Raw genomic sequence first — 19,227 nt, 5'->3', positions numbered from 1 at the left:
CTGTGCAAGCAGCAGGGAGCACTCACTGAGTCCATCACAGCGAGGCAGTGCCTGGGAACGACAGATTCCCGTGATCTGGGGGTGGTGGGGGGAATGGCAGGCTCACTGTACATTACTCATCCACTGTGAACCTGGTCTTCCATTCAAAAAAATCAGTTCAGTTCAATTAAAAAAAAGGAAAATCTCCTCTTTTCCCAGCTTTCCCCTGATTTTTCCAGCTCAGCAAACTCTGCTAGAACCCGCTACATTCTGCCCACTTATTAAAAAAAGCAGCAAACCAGCGATACCGTCTCAGGGGCCAAGCTGCCAACTTGCCTGTTTTCTTTTGCAATGTAAAAAAGGCCCTCAAAAAATCCCTCTCTGCTTGTAAATCCCTGGGGAAGCTGCTCTGGCACCGCTCCAGCTCCTCCTGCTCCCTGGCTGGCTCCAGCCTCGAGCGCATCCCGTTTGGGACGAGGCTCTGCCAGGGCACAAAGCTTTTCTCCAGCTCCCATTCGCTCGGTTTTCCTTTCAAATGTCACCCACTATCCAAAAATATCCCGGATAGGCAGGTGGGAGCAGTTCTGTACTGAAAGCACCACTGCCCTGGAGCACAGTTAGCGCAGAATATTGCCAAATAAACGGCATTTTTGAACTTGGGAAGGACATTATGGCTGAGGACGCCGCGCACAGGAGGTGCTGTGGCCTCTCTGGAGCTCCTGGGAGCTCAGATGGAACGTGCCCGAGGCTTTGGACACGATGAAGGTTTTCTGGCTCTCCACCTGCAATACCCAGCCCTTGGGCCTCAGCAAGCTCCAGGGTGGCCAAGGATGGTACCAAGGAGTGAAAACATCAGGCTGTGGGGTCCTCACCCACTGCTGGCTCAGCACCTGGCTTTTCATTTTCAATATGAAATTACCACCAGTAATTTCCTTTCCCAGTCAAAACGAGGTGTGACACGTGGAGAGATGAGAAAGCTGGGCTGTTATTTCAAGCATCAAGCCCTAATACATGTGTTTAAGCTTTAATGGATACCTCCAAATTCCTCACTGAATTCTTCCTACCAGCCAGTTAAAATATAATTAATTCCCTTAGAGAACAGCACTGGGTAAAGTAATAATAAAGGTAGTGATTTCTTTTCAACAATCCTATTTATTTGGGGATTATAACTTGTGAATTTCACAGAATAAAGATCTTTTAACAGCCATTCCTTGATATCAGGTTCCAGTAACAGAAATCAAATTAGTCTGATTTCCTACACAATTGGTGTATAGACACAAAAATAAAGTCTGTTTTAATGAGAAGCCAATTAACTTCCTCCAGGAATTTGAAGAGTCCTGCCATGGAAAAAGGGACACAGGAAAACTTATGAAGGGAATGGTCCCCACCTGATTTTGGGACACACATACAGTGACAACCCAATCAATTTAATGCTCTTCATGTAAATTATGGTTGAATTTGACGATCTTAGAGGCCTTTTCCAATCTTAGCAATTCCATGATTCCTTATCCTTGTGCTGGTTTTACTGAGCCTTAACCAGCAGGATAAATGCAAGGCTTGAGGGGTGGATCTGAAGCTAAACCAGTAAACAAGGAAGATTTTGGGAAAGCCACCAAAGGAAAGGCATTATGACGTTCTCAGAAACACATCTTGCGCCAGAACTTCATCTTGATGTTATTTATTCTCCGTGACATTTTCTTTATCTTCAAATCACACACGAGAGGCTGCCAAAAGCCGGTGCTGCAAGTGGAGCCTGGCACTGGAAATCAGGATGGGAATTGGCCTCCTCACTTACACAGAGCTGGGTGGGAAACACTTTTCTCACCCTGTAAAACTTTCCAAGGTCTCAAACTCTGTTCCACCCTTGGGAATGAGAGGGGGGGTTGATGGGAGAAGGGAATGGAAGAGCCTCCAGGATGGAGGTTGGTGTTGATGCGGCTCACCCTGAACCGCTTCAAACCCTGTTCCTTCTCCCCTGTACTTGGTGAATTCCTTTAATACTCCCACTAATGCTCCGGGGAAGGTCCCTTTCCAATTATTTCACCTTTTTAACTATTTAATTATTAACTTTATTAATTGTTCTGGGTTCCAGGAAGAGGGATGGACGCATTACCAACTCCACTGCTTAGGATTCTCTTCTAAGATATGGGAGACCACATCCAGACCTCGCTCAGCATCTGAAACAACCACTCTCTGTGCTAATCTTGCTTCTGGGGTGGTTTTGGTCTCTCCTCCTTTTGCTTGACTGAGTAAGCCAAAAATTACATCCAAGGAACAACAACAACAAAAAAAAAAGAATTTGCATAGCCTGGAAAGGAACTTTTCATTGGAAAAGATGTGCTCTCTTCAATAAAAGTTTCACTTCCAACAGATCTAATAACTTTGCCTTAAATAACTCCTTGAACAAGTTCCAACCATCCCTTATCATAAACAAAATCCTTGAATTAAACATGTAATTTTATTTAGAAACTGTATTACAATAAATGAAATCACCAGGGAACAGCATGTTGGTTCCAAAGGTATGGATGCTGTGATCAGCAAACATTTATTTGTGCCTGATACAATTTAAGATGTAATTTTTCTAACCATAGTTTCAATTTGGTCTTTGTCATCCCACTGCACTAAGCACTACAAACACTAAATTAAGACTTTCAGAACTTTTAAACCTTTATTTCAGCTATCAGGTTTGTCAAAGGATGTTTACAAAGCTGGAAGCTGAAAAATTCCTTGCTCTAAAGTTTAATTAAATTTAAATCACTGGATTGTGAACATTAAGTAAGCAAGGGCCTATAAGCAACCCCACAGCAAGAAGTGGATTACAAAGGATGGGAAAGTAACACCTAGATCAAGAGGAGCGTTCAAAGTACCTGTTCATGTCATTTTTAAGGGCTGAGAACGCAGTTTTGACAAGCTGAGTGACTCCGTGCTGAGAAACCAAGGTGTTATGGTTCCTACATTAAATATCAAATGCCCAAAGTTACAAACTTGTATCAGTTCCTTTCTTGCTTGAAAAGGACCTGCAAAATAATTCAAACTTGTATGATGAGTATTTTACTTGCAGTGATCACCTCCTCCCCTAAACTGATGTGGAGAGTGCAGCTGGCTGCACACCAAAGCAGCACATTTATCATGGGTTTTTTTGGTAGCTGTTTTTTTTTTTAAACATTAATTATGTGTTACAAGGCTTGAGAAACACCAGACAGGGGGATGGCAGAGCACTGCCTCAGACAGACCATGGCCAACGCGACCCCATCCCCTCCTGAAGTGGGGTCAGGGAGCCCCAAAACATCCAATTACTCAGAAATGGCACATACTTCATTTTCTTGACGGCCAAAGCAGAATTATTAAGACATTATTTATATTCCCTCCAGGTGTTAAGCCCAGGATTGTCTTCTCCCAACCCTTTCAACACCAGCCATCCTTTCTGCCACAACCATTTCCCATCTCTCCTTTCATCCAGCCTCATGTAATCTTCACCTTCCTGCTGACCCCACCCTTCCTGCCCTCGTTCCATTCAGGTTCACTCCTTCCCCCCACCCTTTTCCTGGATTCAGGACTTGGTCCCAGTGTCCCATCCTGACACACAGATGCCCTGTACACCTTCCTGCAGCTCTTCTCCCCACACCAAGATCCTTTTCTGACCCACGGTCAGAGCTCCGAGGCCAAGCTCCTGATTCCACCTGGCTGGGGCTCAGCTGGACAGAGGTGGAAGCATTCCATGAACTTGGACAGAAAAGGGAAACATCCTCACATAGGTCAGGACTCAGGGAAACAGTTGCTGGAAGAAGGGTGGTAAAAGCAAAACAGCTATTCCAAGGATAATGGAAAATGCTGGTGGGAAGAGGAGGAAGAAGAGCTGCATGAACACAGCAGGAGGAAGAGGTTGGAGAGGTTGGCAAAGGAGAGGGGGAAAAAAACGAGGCACAAAAGAGAATGTGTACAAGCTACGAAGTACAGAGGGTGAGAAGGGAGTGAACTGTGAAGAAGGAAAAATAAAAAAGAGAGAAGGAGAGGAAATGGCATGGCAGAGAGGCAGGAGATGACAGTAAGAGGGGAAAGGCTGAAGGACAGCGGGAACATCAAAGGGGCTGGAGATGGCTCAAGGGAAATAAGTTATTTTTGATTATTTAGGACAGGCCAATTTTAAGCAGTTCCCCAGCACTATTTGTGAAAAAGAATCTCCTCCATTTAGGCAGCATTCCTTTGCCATCACACCTCTGCCATGGTTTGTCTTGGCTTCCTTCTGTAAGTGTAGTGCAAGGAGTCTGTTCTACCAGCCCCCCTTGGCACAACCTCAGACCCCTGAGCTCACAGCAATAACCCCTCCCTCCAGGGCTCTTGAAGGGCTCCAACGCTGCATTTTAACCGTATTTCTGCACCTGACAAGATTTATCTTCTCTTGACCCACACAAAAGAGCTTCAAATAACTGCAGTGAACGCTCTGACCTGACACAACGCCACGTGCCGGGCCCAGCCCTGGCTGTGATAATGGGAATGGCCACCAGCAATGCTGTTATTTTATCCACTGCACATGACTGTGACCCCAGTATGTGGCACAGGGCGACCCAGTTTACTGGGAACGCTCATTACTTTTACACAGCTGAGAGTGCTGGGAAATGCCCTGGGAAACTCATTAGTGTTGCTGGGCATAGTGGCTCAGCAGGAATGAATCCCTCCACCTCTAACTGAGGCAGGAGCCCTCCCTTTCCTTTTATATGCCTGCAGCAATGACAGTGGTGCTCTGGTTGTGGCTTGGAGGATGGGGGGAAGAGCCTCTGGAGCCACCAACCACGCTCAGCATCAAATGCACTAATGCAGTGGATGTGCAGCTCCTCCACCAGCTGCTCTGCATGGGGTAGGACCCATTAGTGCAGCAGAGCTGGGCTTTCAGGTCCATTTGTTAAAGTGCTGCTGCCACAGCATCCAGAAACCCAAAGAATGGAGCTGGTTCAATGGCTTAGTTCAAACTGGGCCATTAAAAACGCTGGGTGAGTAAAGGATAAACCTTCAGGGAAAATGGGGGATGTGACTGTAACGAGAGAGGACACAGCACAGGCTCCTTCCTTTGAGCTGAACTCATCTCCCCTTGGGCTACTGCAGCTCTGAACGGTGCTGGTGCCTCTTGCTGAAGGGCAGAGGTCACCCAGGACACCTATTTGTGGGTCAGCACTTTTCAGCACAGGCTGGGGTTGTGGGAAAGCCTCTCATCTCATTTCTCTGAGGTGAAGGACCAGCTCTGGACAAGCCAGGTGAAATCCCCATCCCTGGAGGGATTTAAAGGCTGGGTGGACGTGGCACTTTGGGACAATTTGGGGTTAGTGGTGGCCTTGGCAATGCTGGGGGAATGGTTGAACTCGATGGCCTTAAGGATCTTTTCCAACCTAAACAATTCCATAATTCCAAAGTCACGCTGCAGCCCAAGCCACACATTGCCCAGGAGCATCTGGAGACAGAAAGGTGGCACTGCAGGACAACCACGTGGTGTCTTAGTGATGGCTCCCTGGCCAGAAGAAGTGAAATCAGAAGGATTTTAATAGATAACAAGATTAAACAGTAAAAAGGTTGAACAAACACAGCACAAGGAGGGAGAGCTCTGGAGCGCTGCCTTTGTCTGAGAGATCGTAGCTGGGTGTTGCAATGTGAGCAGTTTTATTCATGACTTCTCTGAGAAACAGTTTGCCAAGATCTGCTGAGACAACTGCTCTTGTCCTCCTGCCCTGAAAAATCCCTCTGCTCCACGCTATGGTAGAAGTCCCTCCCAGGATGGGATGGAGGAAAAGGCACAGGTACCTCCCCAGCAAGGACTGCTGACTGCTGGGGCTGATCCACACCCCCACAACTGGTGGGATGCCCATCAGCATTCACTGCCTCAGCTCCTCCTCAGAGGCACCAGAAGCCAACGAGCAAAGGGGGGGGAAAAAAATAATTGTGCCAGCTCAGTTCCCAACAAGAGGATTAATGTTATTTTTAAAATTAGGAAATTAATTCACAGAGCTCTGCTAAAGCAGCTATTAACATGGCCACATTATTTAATATTTTCCTTGCAAGGAAATGGGAGGCAAGGCATTTACATCCTGATGCCTCGAGTTTCCTGGCACGTTGCTTTATCCCTCTCTTAAATGCCAGCCTGGAACACAAAGCCAAGCCCCAAACTTGAACTGACCCTGGGGTGGCAGCAAGACTTGGAATTTTCCCTTTTAGAAATAGTCTCTCTAAATTGATCACTACTGGAAGATCTTTAAGGTCCCTTCCAACTCCAACCATATCCAAAATCAGCACTAGGAGCTGGAACAGGATGGCCAGAGCAGACTGGGGGGATATTTCAGGTGAATTATACACAGGTAGTGCTGTACTTCCACTGTTTTCTCCACTAATCTCCACAGGGCCTCACCATCCTCACAGCCAAGAATTCCCTCCCAATATCTAATCCAAGTCTCTTCTCTTTTTAGTCATGGGTAACTTCAAACTGCCCCCTGACACTACAACACAACGGTGCTCTTTTCCAGCATGGTAGGACTGAGCTCCTGCTTGGTCATCTGCAGTTACTTATTTCTAAAATTAATGATTTGTTCATCTCTGACATTACGAGATAAACGCAACCTCTGCCCCCAAGAACTCACTGCACGAAAACCAGGCAGAGAAGTACAACCCTGAATAATCCAGAGGAGGAGAAGCAACTGTTCACCTTTCATTTCTGTCATCACAGGCACACAACTTCTGAATTTTGGGATAAGTGACATTTTCGGAGGGAAGGGAGTGGGTGAGAGGACGCCGAGCTTCCCACCAGCATTCTGGAGCCTGAGCCAACCATTACCTAAGGCTGTTTGCATGTTATTAATCTGCTTTCGTAAGGATCTGCAGTTCTCCAGCACAACCACCTCAGCCCAACCTGAGAACACCCCGCTCTGCTCGGTGCACGCAGAGCTGCAACATCTGCACACAGCTTCACCCAGCTCCTCACAGATGGTTCATCAGTCTCCAGAAATATTCCCCACGATTGTGGCCGTCCATCACTGTCAACACCTTCTTCCCTACTTCAGTTCTGACTCCCAGTCTTAATGCAACCATAAAACACACGTGGCCGAGAAATGCTTTCCCAACCAGACTGACCAACCGGTCCTTCCCTTCTTTGGGCTCTTTTTCCTTCAGCCACTTGAACAAAAGCTGTTTAAGGAGGCCATCAACAACTCCTTCTTTGTTCCACAGCTACTGACACAGGAATATGTTGCTCTTCTCTCCCTTCCTCCTGCACCAAAGGACATTCCACTCCTTTTTTCCCCCTTCTTTTCTTTGCTATTTTGGAAAGCCTTTAGCTCACCTACGTAAAGGTTTTCCTAAACTGCCCCTTGCTGGAGAATGTGGCACCAGACGCTCAGATTAAGCAGCTAAATTATTTTAACTATTTTTACTGTTCTCTACCCTTCAGTGGTTTCGCTCTGGTGAGGGTTCAGCATCTTCAAAGCCTTAGAACTGTCCTGGTCTCCGACACGTGCCATGGGCTTTCTGAACGAGGCGATGGCGGGCAGAACAAAGGGCTCCACGCTGTTATTTTAATGGATTTTCAATTCTGTTGCCAGGTCAGTTAATCCTTTTTTTTCCCCTCAGTGTCACTCAGAGGCTTCAAGCCCCACAGCTGGGGAGGAACAGGGAGTGTTTGTTTTATCCAGGAGGACATCACATGGCACGGCTCCTTCCAAGCAAATCAATTTATCCACTGCTGACAGCAAGGAGTCCTCGCTGGTGATGCTGAGTTGTGCTACTCAGGAGGTTACTACGAGTGCACTGTGCACACAACTCCCAGCCATCAATTTGACAAACGCCCTTAACCATTTTATTTGCCTTTATTTTTCATCCCGAGGCTCGGTAATCCATCAAACTCACGGCCTGGAGCGTGACGCACGGCCCTTCTGGAAGGGGCTCTGATGCAATAAAACCAAATTGTTGATTAATGATAAAGAACCATCAGCAGGAACACGGAGCTCCAAAAGAAAAAAAAAAAAAAAACGGAACAAAAAACTGAACAAATAATAAAAAAGAATTTTTCTTGTACTTTCAGAATTCTTTCCCAAATAATCAACCACTACCACCTGGTTTTGCGTTTCTTCCAGCGCCAGGAGTCCACGGACCATTATCCGCAGGGATCCTTTAGCATCCAGGGAAAGGGAGGCAGGCAGAGGAGGTGCTGGTCTCCAAGGATCCCAGCAAGGCTAAGAGCAACGCTGGGAACAGGCCCAAGGTCTCCGAACGCTGAATCACAAGCGCCGCCGCTCTGACTCATCCCAGGAATTGTTTGCGGAACACGAGGGAATTTTCGGAAGTTCCGCGTGCTGCGTCAGCAACTCGAGCAGAAGAAGGGATTCCAAGAGCTCTAAGGTCAACTCATCAGCCTTGGCACTGATCCCTTCATCAGGGCCTGGTGTCTGGGAGCCGGTGATGGTTATTTCTGGAATCTCCACTTACGCCAGCGGAGATTTCCTGGGAGATGAACAATCTTTACTCCCAGCGTGTGTAATCCTGCTGCAGGCACGAGGGGCAGGACATCTCCCACCATCAGCTGTTGTGTTCTGACACCAACATACTGGATTTCTTCGGGGAAAAAAAATGTTGGCCAAGGGGATGAGCAGGGCTTTAAAACCCCTTCCTAAAGGAGTCTGTGCTCAAGGTAAAACAACCTATTTCTGTTTAAATGTTGGCTGTTCAGGATCGTTTCTTGCTCTTTTCTCCAGCGATCAGAGATGCCAAAAAGCTTCAGGGAGTGATCTATGCCGTGGATGTGACAGAATGTTTGAAAGAGCCATATCCCTTACCTTCTCCAGGAGGAAAGTGAAGCTAAAACTGCATCCATTTCTCAGTTACATACCCAGCAGGATGACTTAAGCACTCAGGGGAAGAAAGCTGAGATAGATGAGGTATTTTAAGCAGAGACAGCACATTTTACTGCCCTTTCTGGGAGTCTGCAATGCTTCAGATTTGCAAGGAGTACGATGACTAATGTGTTCTGAACAAAACCAGACCTGGGCATCGCATTCCTTTCAAGAACTCCACGTGGAAGAGGAGAGGATTCAGCCCTTAATATTTATTTACGCAGCTACCACACTCTCCCTGACTGGCCATCTGGGTCAGCAGGAAAGCAGACAGGACAAGACAGTATCTGGCACAAAAAGCCAAGCAAAACACGTCCTGGTAATAATTTAGAACAAAGACTTTGCTTGTTATTTTCCTCTCCAAACAGGAGCAGCCACAGGAAAGCATTAACTGCTCCCATCCCCCCAAAAGGGGTAGGAGGAGAGAGAGCAAACTCCTCGGATTTCAAAGGAATAGAATGGCACCTTCCCACCACCACAGAATTAGGGTTAAACCTCAGCAATACAATAAAATTCAAGCTGTAAATCTCACGTACACAAGTGACAGTGTTCCATATGTTCCACACGATCCACTCCTGCCGGAGCAGCAAGTGATTTGTGTATTGCTCCAAGGGCTGTGATCTTCCAAAAAACACCCAAGTGCACACACAGCAGCAGCAGCAGCACTCAGCCTGGGCCTCCCCCCTACCACACAGTACCTGCCCCTTTCCAACAAAACACCGCTCAAACTCTGGGCAATTTTGTTCTCACCGCTGAAGAAAAACCACAATTATTCCGGTAATAACTGCGTCATACCCTGACACTCGTCAGGAGAAGGCAGGATGGCTGGGAAAGGCAAACCCTCCAGAGTAGCAGGGGAGTATATTTGATGTAGTTTGAATTTCGTTTCAGAGAAACAACTTCCCTGGGTAACCAAACTCCTTCCAGAGGTCTCTCTGGAAGCTCCTGGGGGAGTTGTTGGAGCGTTTTCCAGCGCGCTGAGGGATTTTAAGTCAGAGGGCTTCCATTCAATCTGCCCTTTTCCCAAGGCCCCCAGAAGAGCCCAGAGATGGATATTTTTCCATACCTGTGAGGCCAATCTCCTCATGGCCTCCTCCTGGCGCCGGCGCATCTCGGGGGTGCCCGGGCAGCTCCCGCTGGTGATGGACGGGTGAGCAGAGGGTGGCTGGGTCAGGGGCAGCTCTCGGTTGGCATCCACATCTACACAAGGAAAAGAGGTCAGGAATTGCCACAGGACAAGCACTGAACAGCTTTATTACAGAGCAGGCAGCTCCTAAGCATGGTAGTTAAAATAACACCCACAAACACCCTGGTTTGGATTTCAGGGGTTCCCAGGACAGAGGCTCCCCAAGAAACTGCTTTTCGGAGCAGCAGTTTTGGGAAGGACTTTCAAGATACAGCTTTGAGGTTGGCTGAGTTCAAGGAGTGTTTGGACAATGCCCTCAGGCCCGTGGTGGGATTTTTTGGGGTGTCCTGTGCAGGGTCAGGAGTTGGACTGGATGATCCTGACAGGTCCCTTCCAGCTCAGCATATTCTAGGATTATTCATCTTCTCCACTGTAATTTCACTGGCTTTAAAATAATGACAATAATGGAGGGAATTGGGCACTCTGGAAGGCTCTGCCTTCAGGTTTGGTGGATTTGAGTGCAGAGCTCTCCTGCTCTGCACTTCTGCCAACAGACCTTCCCTCGTTATGAGCAATCGCTGGTTAATTTGGTTCCAAGTCCTCCTTCAGCACAGACAGCCAATTTTTCTGAATTATGGGCCTATTTTCTAACATAAATAAACGGAGAGCCCCAGCTAACACAGCCATCTGAAGCCCATTAATGTAATCAGGGGGAGAGGAGCAGGAGCAGCACCAGGATCTGGGAAAGGCTTGCAAGCAAATAATAAATTATCCTGGAACCATCTCTGGCAAGTTTAACTGTGTTCTGTTGCGTTTTAGCTGCTTCTTTTGCCTGGCAAACAGAAACTGGCTTTACCAGCAGATTGCTACCACAGCCCATCCACCTGGCCTTTGTGGGTAACATTCCCAACCCACACTTATTTTCACTCCTAGGTACCCACACAGAGGATTTTTGAACGACACCAAGACATGCAGCACTTGCTGATGTCTAATTACCGGTTATTTTGGGAAGGTTTTAAGAACAACACCACTCTGAAGTGCAGGCTGCGCTGGCACAGGGTTCTCCTGACTGGATTTGCTGCAGTGCATCCCTGAGCTTGACTGGAAATCATCATGCAAACAATGACCCATTTAATGGCAAACAACAGAGGAGGAGGAGGAGGCTGCCTCCACAATTAAACCCTGAGCATTAGAATGAGGCACATCCTCGATTCTGAGCCTGCACCACCACTGTCACCTGTATTAATTTTCTGAGACAGGAATTAGAAGGATGAGGCTGTACTGAAGCCGCTTTACTAATGCTGATTGCACAACTGCTGTAGCAGAGTCAGACCACCTGATTAGCAGTTATTACTAAACATGAATTTTACTAAGCATAACAGATTCTTTTTCAGCACGTGGAAAAAGAAACAACAAAGAAACTTATCGCAGAATCAGAGATGAATCATAGAATATCCTCAGTTGGAAGGGACCCACAAAGATCTCACAGAATAATTATTGTCTTCTATACCTAAACTAGGACTTGTGATCTCTTTAGGGAAAAGAAAAAAAAAGTCAAATTAAATACTGATTCTGAAGGTTTCCATCCCAATAACTAACACTGAGGAATCATTCAGCTTTCAACTTCATGGACACACCAGATTGTGAACTGAACAATGTGTCAGGATCTTCATCCTTTGTGCAGGAAGGGTGCAGGGGCCCCTTCTCAGGGGAGAAACCCAGCTTTCAGTCCAGAAAGAGTTAAGCCCAGTGGTCTCTTTAATCTCCACAATCCCCCTCAGCAGACTGGGGACACAAACACACACACACAGTTGGTGCACTGCAGAGCTGCAGTTAAAATATAGAAACAAGCCCTGCCTTTCACTACACATTGTTCATTTAGCTCTGACAAGTGACACTATTGAACATGCCAACCCCCGGTGACATTTCAGCTCTTCTGACAGGGCAAGAGCCCTGCACTCCAGTAAACAGATTTAACTGCAGCTTCTCTGAGGTACAGTGACCTACATCCTCCAAGATACCTTCAGGTACCTCACCCCCAGTATTTTTAGTCCTGTCTTACTCACTTACTGAGAGCTGAGTGATTTTAAAATGCTGTCATCCCCACCTACAAACCTGCCAGCACGGAGTGATGGGAATTGGATGGGACCACGGCAGGGAGAGCAAACCTGGGTGCTGAGCCCTGCATGGGCTCGTGACCCACCCTGAGCATTTATACCATGATACACCGAGATAATCCACACTGGAAGGAGAATGCACTGGCATGGGCTTGTAATCAGAGAACACTGGCTGCCTCATCTCGCTGGAGATGGGGTGACTGGAGTGGATGACCTTTAAAGGTCTCTTTTAGCCCAAGCCATTCTGTGCTTCTATAATTCTAAAACTGGAGACATCCCCATCAGAGAAAAGTCTGTGATGTTTCTAAGCCAGAGAAATCAGAGGCAGACTATTCTGATTCCTCAAAAAGCAGCTTTGGAACAGCAGCAGCATAAAAGCCTCCTGAGCAGAACCTAAAGGGGTTACAAGAGACCTGGAGAGGGAATTTTCACAAGGACAAGGGAGGGGCAGGGCATGGGGGAACGGCCTCGAGCTGGAGGAGGGTAGATTTGGATACTGGGAAGAATTTATTCCCTGTGAGGGCGGCGAGGGGCTGGAATGGAATTCCCAGAGAAGCTGTGGCTGCCCCACCTTGGAAGTGCCCAAGGCCAGGCTGGACGGGGCTTGGAGCAACCCGGGCTGGTGGAAGGTGTCCCTGTCTGTGGCTGGAGGTCGGAACTGTTTGATGTCTGAGGTCCCTCCCAAACCAAACCACGACAGGCCCTTCCTCCTCTTGGCAACGAGGACCAGGCCGATTTTCGGGGGATCACTCCAGGCAACCCCCCCCCTCACTCTGTGCCCCCCTGCCCCCCGTACTCACGCTTCGGGGAGGCGTGGGGGCTGTCCGAGGCGATCTGCCTCATGCGGGTGCCGTGGCAGCTGAGCGCCACCAGCCTGGAGATGATGGCGGTCTTGCCGAAGCCGATGTTGCCGACGATCACCACGCCCCGGTTGACGCTGGCGTTGGAGCTCTGGAGCTGCGCGTCGATCTCGTGGAACACCCAGTCGCGGCCCACGAACACGGACTCGGTGGTGATGCTGGGCACCTCGAAGAGCAGCGGCTTCAGGGAGATGTCGGGGGGTCTGTAGGGCGCGAATCGCACTGCGGGGGGAGACACGGGGAGGGAACGTCACCGGCGGGGGAAAGTGGGGTTTGGGGACGATGGTTCGTCTTCCCCAGGAATCTTTTTGTCTCAGAAGGTGAAAAGGACACTCATTTCCTTGGGTTTGGTGTTAAAGCAGCTGGATATTTACAGGATCACAGGATATGCTGAGTTGGGAGGGACCCACAAGGATCACCCAGTCCAACCCCTGGCCCTGCACAGACACCCCAACAATCCCCCCCTGTCCCTCAGAGCGTTGTCCAAACCCTCCTGCAGCTCTGGCAGCCTTGGGGCTGTGCCCACTGCCCTGGGGAGCCTGTTCAGTGCCAACCACCCTCTGGGGGAAGAACCTTCTGCTGATTTCCAACCTAACCCTTTCCTGACAGAACTCCAGGCCATTTCCTTGAGTCCTGTCCCTGGTCCCCCCAGAGCAGAGCTCAGTGCCTGCCCTTCCTCTTCCCTTCCCAAGGAAGTTGTAACTGCAATGAGATCTTCCCTCAATCTCCTCTTATTGTCCTGATTTCAGCTGGGAAGATTTAATTTCTTCTCAGCAGCTGTCCCAGAGCCATGTTTTGGATGTGGTTTTTTTCTAAGTTGTGTTTATCCCAAGTCAAAGACTTTTTTTTTTCTCTTGTCTCGTGCTCTGCCAGGGAGGAGGTTCACAAAGGCAACTGGGAGATGGCAGAGCTGGGACAGGTAACCCAAACTGGCCACACCATGGAACATCCTGCCCAGTCTATAAACTGGGGGGAATTGCTGGGAAGAGGCTGATCTGGGTTCGGGAAGCAGGTTCTGGCATCGATCAGCAGGTGCATTGTGAATCTCTTGTTTTTCCCCTCTTTATTACCACTATTATTATTTACCATTATTATGATTACTGTATTTTTACTTTATTTTCAATTATTAAACTGTTCTTATCTCAACCTGCAAGTTTTACTTTGATCCTCCTCCCCATTCCACCGGGGTGTGGGGGAAAGAGAGGGAGGATTGAGCGAGAGGCTCCGTGGTTCTTCATCTCCAGCTGGGCTCATTCACAGCATTTTCCACCAAAGGAGTTCAGAGGATTTTACAGGATGAAGTAGCTCAGAGCTGGGGGAAAAGTGTGGCTGGAGAAATTAATTTTGCTTGTTTAAACCCACCATAATTAAAGGCTCCAGGCAGAACACCGGGCTCTGCACGGCATCCCCTGGGAGACGGGATCGTCTGTTCAACCCAGACACACAACGTCTGTTCACCTGCTCAATCCAGCGAGCACAGAACAACCCCAGCACCCACAAGTGCTAAATCAATCTTGAGCAAAGTTATTTCAACGCTCCTGAAGTAAATAAGTGAAACCAGGCTGCTGACAGGATGTTCCTGTTTGGCAATTAAAACACTGTCTTGTTTCACCAGGAAACATGACGTTGCAAAGCAACCTGAAGTTAAGAGGCAGAGGAAGAAATATCTTCCCCTCACAGACCACGTGTGCTGGGGCACTGCCAGCACCTAAAAACATGGATATTGATTGTGTTCCTTTTCCCAGTTTTCTATGCATTAGATCATAATAAAATACACAGCAAAATCCAAACCAGTCCTTGAAACGTTTTCAGGAACATTTGAGGGTGAAGGGAGAAGGTATCTGCCATTGTTCCCACTTGGCATGAGCTATCCAGGGAATGCATATCTAAAGAGCAATGACTGCACAGACATGGTGCAAAGATGCTCTCAGGTGGGAATTGAAGAAGAGATCAATTCTCCCAGGTCTCCTCTCCCGGGTAACAAGAGACAGGACAAGAGGAAATAACCTCAATTTGTGCCAGGGGAGGTTTAGATTGGGTAGTAGGGGGGATTTCTTTTTCAGATACAGAATCAGAGATTCATTTAGGTTGGGAAATACCTCCAAGATCACTTATCTACCTCTATCCAACCTCCTGGTTCTTCCAACACCACCACTCACTGACCACAGCAAAGCCAAGCCCTTCTCCTGCCACCCTGGGGGGGGACATTTCACCGCTTCAAGTTTTGCAATCCCAGGGCTCCTGCAGGGCAGGGGGTGCTGGTGAGAATCTCACCAGTGAGAGAACACTCAAAACGAGCCTCACTGGTTTGGAGAGGAGTGCTGAGAACGTGCTTTTTTGTCCCACCAGCCACCAAACCCCCTCCACGTGCCAGCAGGAGACATTTATTTCACCGCGCCGCGTTTGGAAGACAAACGTTCCCCTCGCTGGACTGTCAGAAAATGTTCAGGAATAATTTAAGACTGCGCTGACTAATTGCAGCCCCTGTGCCAGATCCTCATTAATTCCCAGTCCTGTCTGCTGAGCCACTCAAAATCCTCCTTGGCACTCTTTATTTTACAACCCTCAGTGCCAGTGGTCCCCGGGAAAGGAACGACCACAGGGGGAAGGCTCTGGAGCTCCAGGGGAATTTCTGTGTTCAAAGAGTTCAAAAAATACCCCAGATCACAAGGAAGGAAGAAGGGAGAAGGGAGGCTGCCCCAGAGCTTCAGCATTTATTAATTAATTAAAGGATAAGCTAATGGAAACGCTCTGAACAGCAGGAAAGGAAGGTTCAGGGTACGGGGTGAGGATGTGCAGGCACATTTTGGATGAACACCATCAGCTGCTGACTTCGGTGCTTGTGAAAATCAAAGGATGTGAATAAGCTGCCTTCCCATCCTTGAAAATCAGTCAAACACTTGCTGGGATTCATATTCCTTCAAACGAAGCACTTTATAGAACTGAAGGCAGAGCATCACAGAAAATACTCCTAATTTCTGATAATACCTTGATATAAATCAAACCCACACTTTCCCTGGGAATGAGGGTGTGGAGTGGGACAGAACAAGGTCTGAGAGAGGAAAATCTTCATGAGACTTAATGAAACATTGTGCAAGTTCTGTAGGGCCCAAACCAAACTCAGATCCCAAAGCTGAGGCGCTGCCTCCCACTCCCATCCTGGTTCTCAAAATTTCAGTTCAATCAACCCAAATCCAGGTGTATCACGTGCACAACTGGAAAAAGCCACTGAGAGGGAAAAGAGCAGGAGCACAACGAGAGAAAGGACCGTCCTGCTTTATATCCTATGCTACACAAAGTGGATATTTAGTTATTTTAGTCGTTGAAAGGCTCTAAGATGCCTGTTCAGAAACCATGTTTTACACACTCCCCTAACGCTAAACCATTTTTTAGTGTTTTTAAGAAGCACATGAAACTCTCCTTCCCAAGAGCTGATGGTATCAAACACACACCACGAGGAAAATCCCTTGAAATTTATAAAAGACAATTTAAGGAAAACAAAAACTGCCTTCACCATCCTATCCAAAACCTGTCACTGGGACGAATCCTTGTTGTGCTCTTAGTGCTGGTATTGCTCAACTACTCCCCTGGTTAAAAGAACAGATTTAAAACAAAATAGCAGGGTCAGTCTCCCATTTATTTTCTCCCTCTGGGATTTTGGAACACTGGGAATAACCAGTGGGTTGTAACATGTCCCTCGACACTGGGCCAGGAATGGCTTTGCTATTTCAGCCCAGTGCCAAGACCAGAGACATTAAAATTAAACCCAAGTTTAGGATTTCCAGCTGGAACAAAGAGCTGCTGTTTCTAACAGCCCAGACTGATGTAATTTTACAGCAATATCTGCAACACGAAGCATTTTTGGGGGGAGAAGCCCCCTCCTCACAAATTTATTTAAATAAAAGTATTTCCAAATAGTGATGGTTTGGTTTTGTTTTTTTTTTTTCCACATCCTCTTCTTCTCCCTTCTCTTTTTCAAAACAGCAAAGCACTTCAATCGGGATCAGAAACAAATTCCAAAAAAAACCCCGAAACGCTGCTGTTGTTCTCATGCAACTGTCACAAAAAGGGGAAGGGGGTGGGGGGAAAGGAGAACAAAAAAGCAGAAAGAAAATACGTAGTGCTACACGGGTTTTAAAAAGTGCGTCTGGAAAACAATTTGATTCTGTTCCTACAATAAAGTCGAATGTTTTGGATGCAATCACCGCAAATTACGCAGCCTTGGCAAGCTGCTGCCTCCCAACATATGGAAATTTGGTCTGTCAAACTTCGCTTTCTTCACTCGCTGCCTGCTGATGCATTTCTAGAACTGACTCCCCAGCCAGGGGATTTCATTACAAACTGCCATCCGCAGCTCCCAAACCCACTTTTTTTGGGGGGCTCGTTCCTTGGTTTGAATGACCCCAAAGCCCAGTCAAGCTGGAGCAGGTTGTGCAGGTGGGTGAAAACCCGACCTGTGCCCTCCAGCTCCCCAGCTCCTCACCCCAGGATGGTGGCACTTGCTCAAAAATACCCCCAGAGAACAGGGAAATTTCACGTATGGCCCAAAGAACCCCATTTTCTCTGCACAGGGGAGAATAAACCAGGCACAGGAAACAACCTGAAAATATCCCAAATGAGCTTTCTCAGCCACTTGTTCATCTGTGCAGCGACAAATGATGGGATGAAGCATTAACCCAGTGCTCTGCTGCAGACTCAGGGCTGTCCCAGTGACAGCTTGAGCATGTGGCTGAAGACTGAGCTCAGATTAAAGGGGGGGATGGAAGTTGTAGGGTGGGCTGAAATTCCCGAGGACATGGAGCAAATGGTGCTGGAGCCGCCTGGGAATAAACAGAACACTAAAATGTCAGCCCTGGCTCCTCTTCTCATTGCTAACGTCTTGTCTGTGGAATTTGCCAGGAAGAACCACAGCAATCTCCCCTCTCAAAAAGGCCTTTCAGAAGGCAAAGGGCTGCCTGAATATGGGCATTGTGACCATCCCTACAAGGGACACACTGGGACAGTGGCCCTGTCACTGTGCTGGGCTCTTTCCCCACTGGCACCCTGCAAAATGCAAAGGGAGGAGATGCTGCAAACCTTGGCTTTTGATTGGAAAAAAAAAAAAAAGGAAGTAAAAATAACAGCAGTCCATTCAAATTTCTAATTTTTTATAAATTAGCAAAGTATTAACCCCACGAGCACCAGAGATTGGCTGAGAGAGCTGGGGGTGTCCAGCTTGGAGAAGAGAAGGCTCTGGGAAGACCTTGGAGACCCTTCCAGTACCTGATGGGGCTTCAAGAGAACTGGAGAAGGATTTGGGACGAGGGCCTGGAGGGACAGGACAAGGGGGAATGGCTTCAAACTGAGAGTAGGTTTAGTTTGGACACTGGGAAGGAATTCTTCCCTGTGGGAGTGGGTGAGGGGCTGGAATGGGATTCCCAGAGAAGCTGTGGATGCCCCTGGATCCCTGGAAGCGTCCAAGGCCAGGCTGGACAGGGCTTGGAGCAACCTGGGCTGGTGGAAGGTGTCCCTGGGTGATCTTTAAGGTCCCTTCCAACCCAAAAGACTCTGGTCTTCTGACCTTCCCATGGATGTAGACAAAGCAGGGACAACCCAAGCTCCCCCCTGCCACGACTGGGAATTCCCAGAGCCGAGTTCTCACCTCTCAGGTCCTGCTGTGCCCGGGCGCCGGCCACGCTCTGCCGCGGCATCCGGAGCGAGGTGCGCAGGGGGGTGTGTCTCTGCTCGTCCAGGTAGGCCAGGTCCTCCAGGTGGGCCGAGCTGGTGGCTGCCAGGAGAGAGAGCAAAGAACTGCATCACACCCAGGCTTTGCATTTCGCGCTCTGGTTATCGGATTTTTCAGCAAAATACACAGTTAAAACCACCCTGAGCCAGCAGAGCTGAGATCAACCGATTTCCCCTTAGCCAGGAGAAAAGAAGTGTTCTGGTGACTTTCTTCCTCGTGCCCCGTTGGTGTCTGGTCCGGTTTGGCCTGTTGATGTCCTCAAATAAAAGCAGGCACCTGGAAAATGGGAGATGTGGAGTCTCTTACATCTGATCTCGCTCCTCTCCCCGTCACAAACCCGGCCACGTCTGTGCAAAGCTGACACAGACACTCAGCATCTCCTGCTACGTAAAAGACAACTCACCACTGCAGCTCGTGCTGGAGCCCACAGCCTCCTCTTCAATTATTCTACAGCTGCTTAATTCGGATATTAACATTTATCTGTCCCTAAAGCCAGAATTAGTGGCAGGAAAATTAAACTTTTAATGGCCCAGCAAAAAAAAAAATAAAAAAACCA

General features: G+C 48.0%; 1 protein-coding gene across 6 annotated transcripts in view; it reads right to left on the bottom strand.

Moving 5' to 3' along the window:
* TANC2 (tetratricopeptide repeat, ankyrin repeat and coiled-coil containing 2) overlaps positions 1-19,227 on the bottom strand; it is a 173,931-nt gene that overhangs the window by 45,864 nt on the left and 108,840 nt on the right. For all 6 annotated transcript variants that reach the window (XM_027902017.1, XM_027902018.1, XM_027902020.1 and 3 more), the window contains 3 exons: positions 18,588-18,713; positions 12,887-13,168; positions 9,910-10,043 (listed from right to left, as the gene is read on the bottom strand). In XM_027902017.1, the coding sequence (XP_027757818.1) occupies positions 9,910-10,043; positions 12,887-13,168; positions 18,588-18,713 (542 nt within the window). The remainder of the gene's footprint in view (positions 1-9,909; positions 10,044-12,886; positions 13,169-18,587; positions 18,714-19,227) is intronic.

This window comes from Empidonax traillii, unplaced genomic scaffold (genome assembly GCF_003031625.1).
Source record: "Empidonax traillii isolate 1590-97213 ecotype Southwest subspecies unplaced genomic scaffold, ASM303162v1 scaffold832:size729604, whole genome shotgun sequence".
Lineage (NCBI taxonomy): Eukaryota > Metazoa > Chordata > Aves > Passeriformes > Tyrannidae > Empidonax > Empidonax traillii.
The sequence above is the reverse complement of the archived record's forward strand: the minus strand, read 5'-3'. Positions and strand labels throughout refer to the sequence as shown.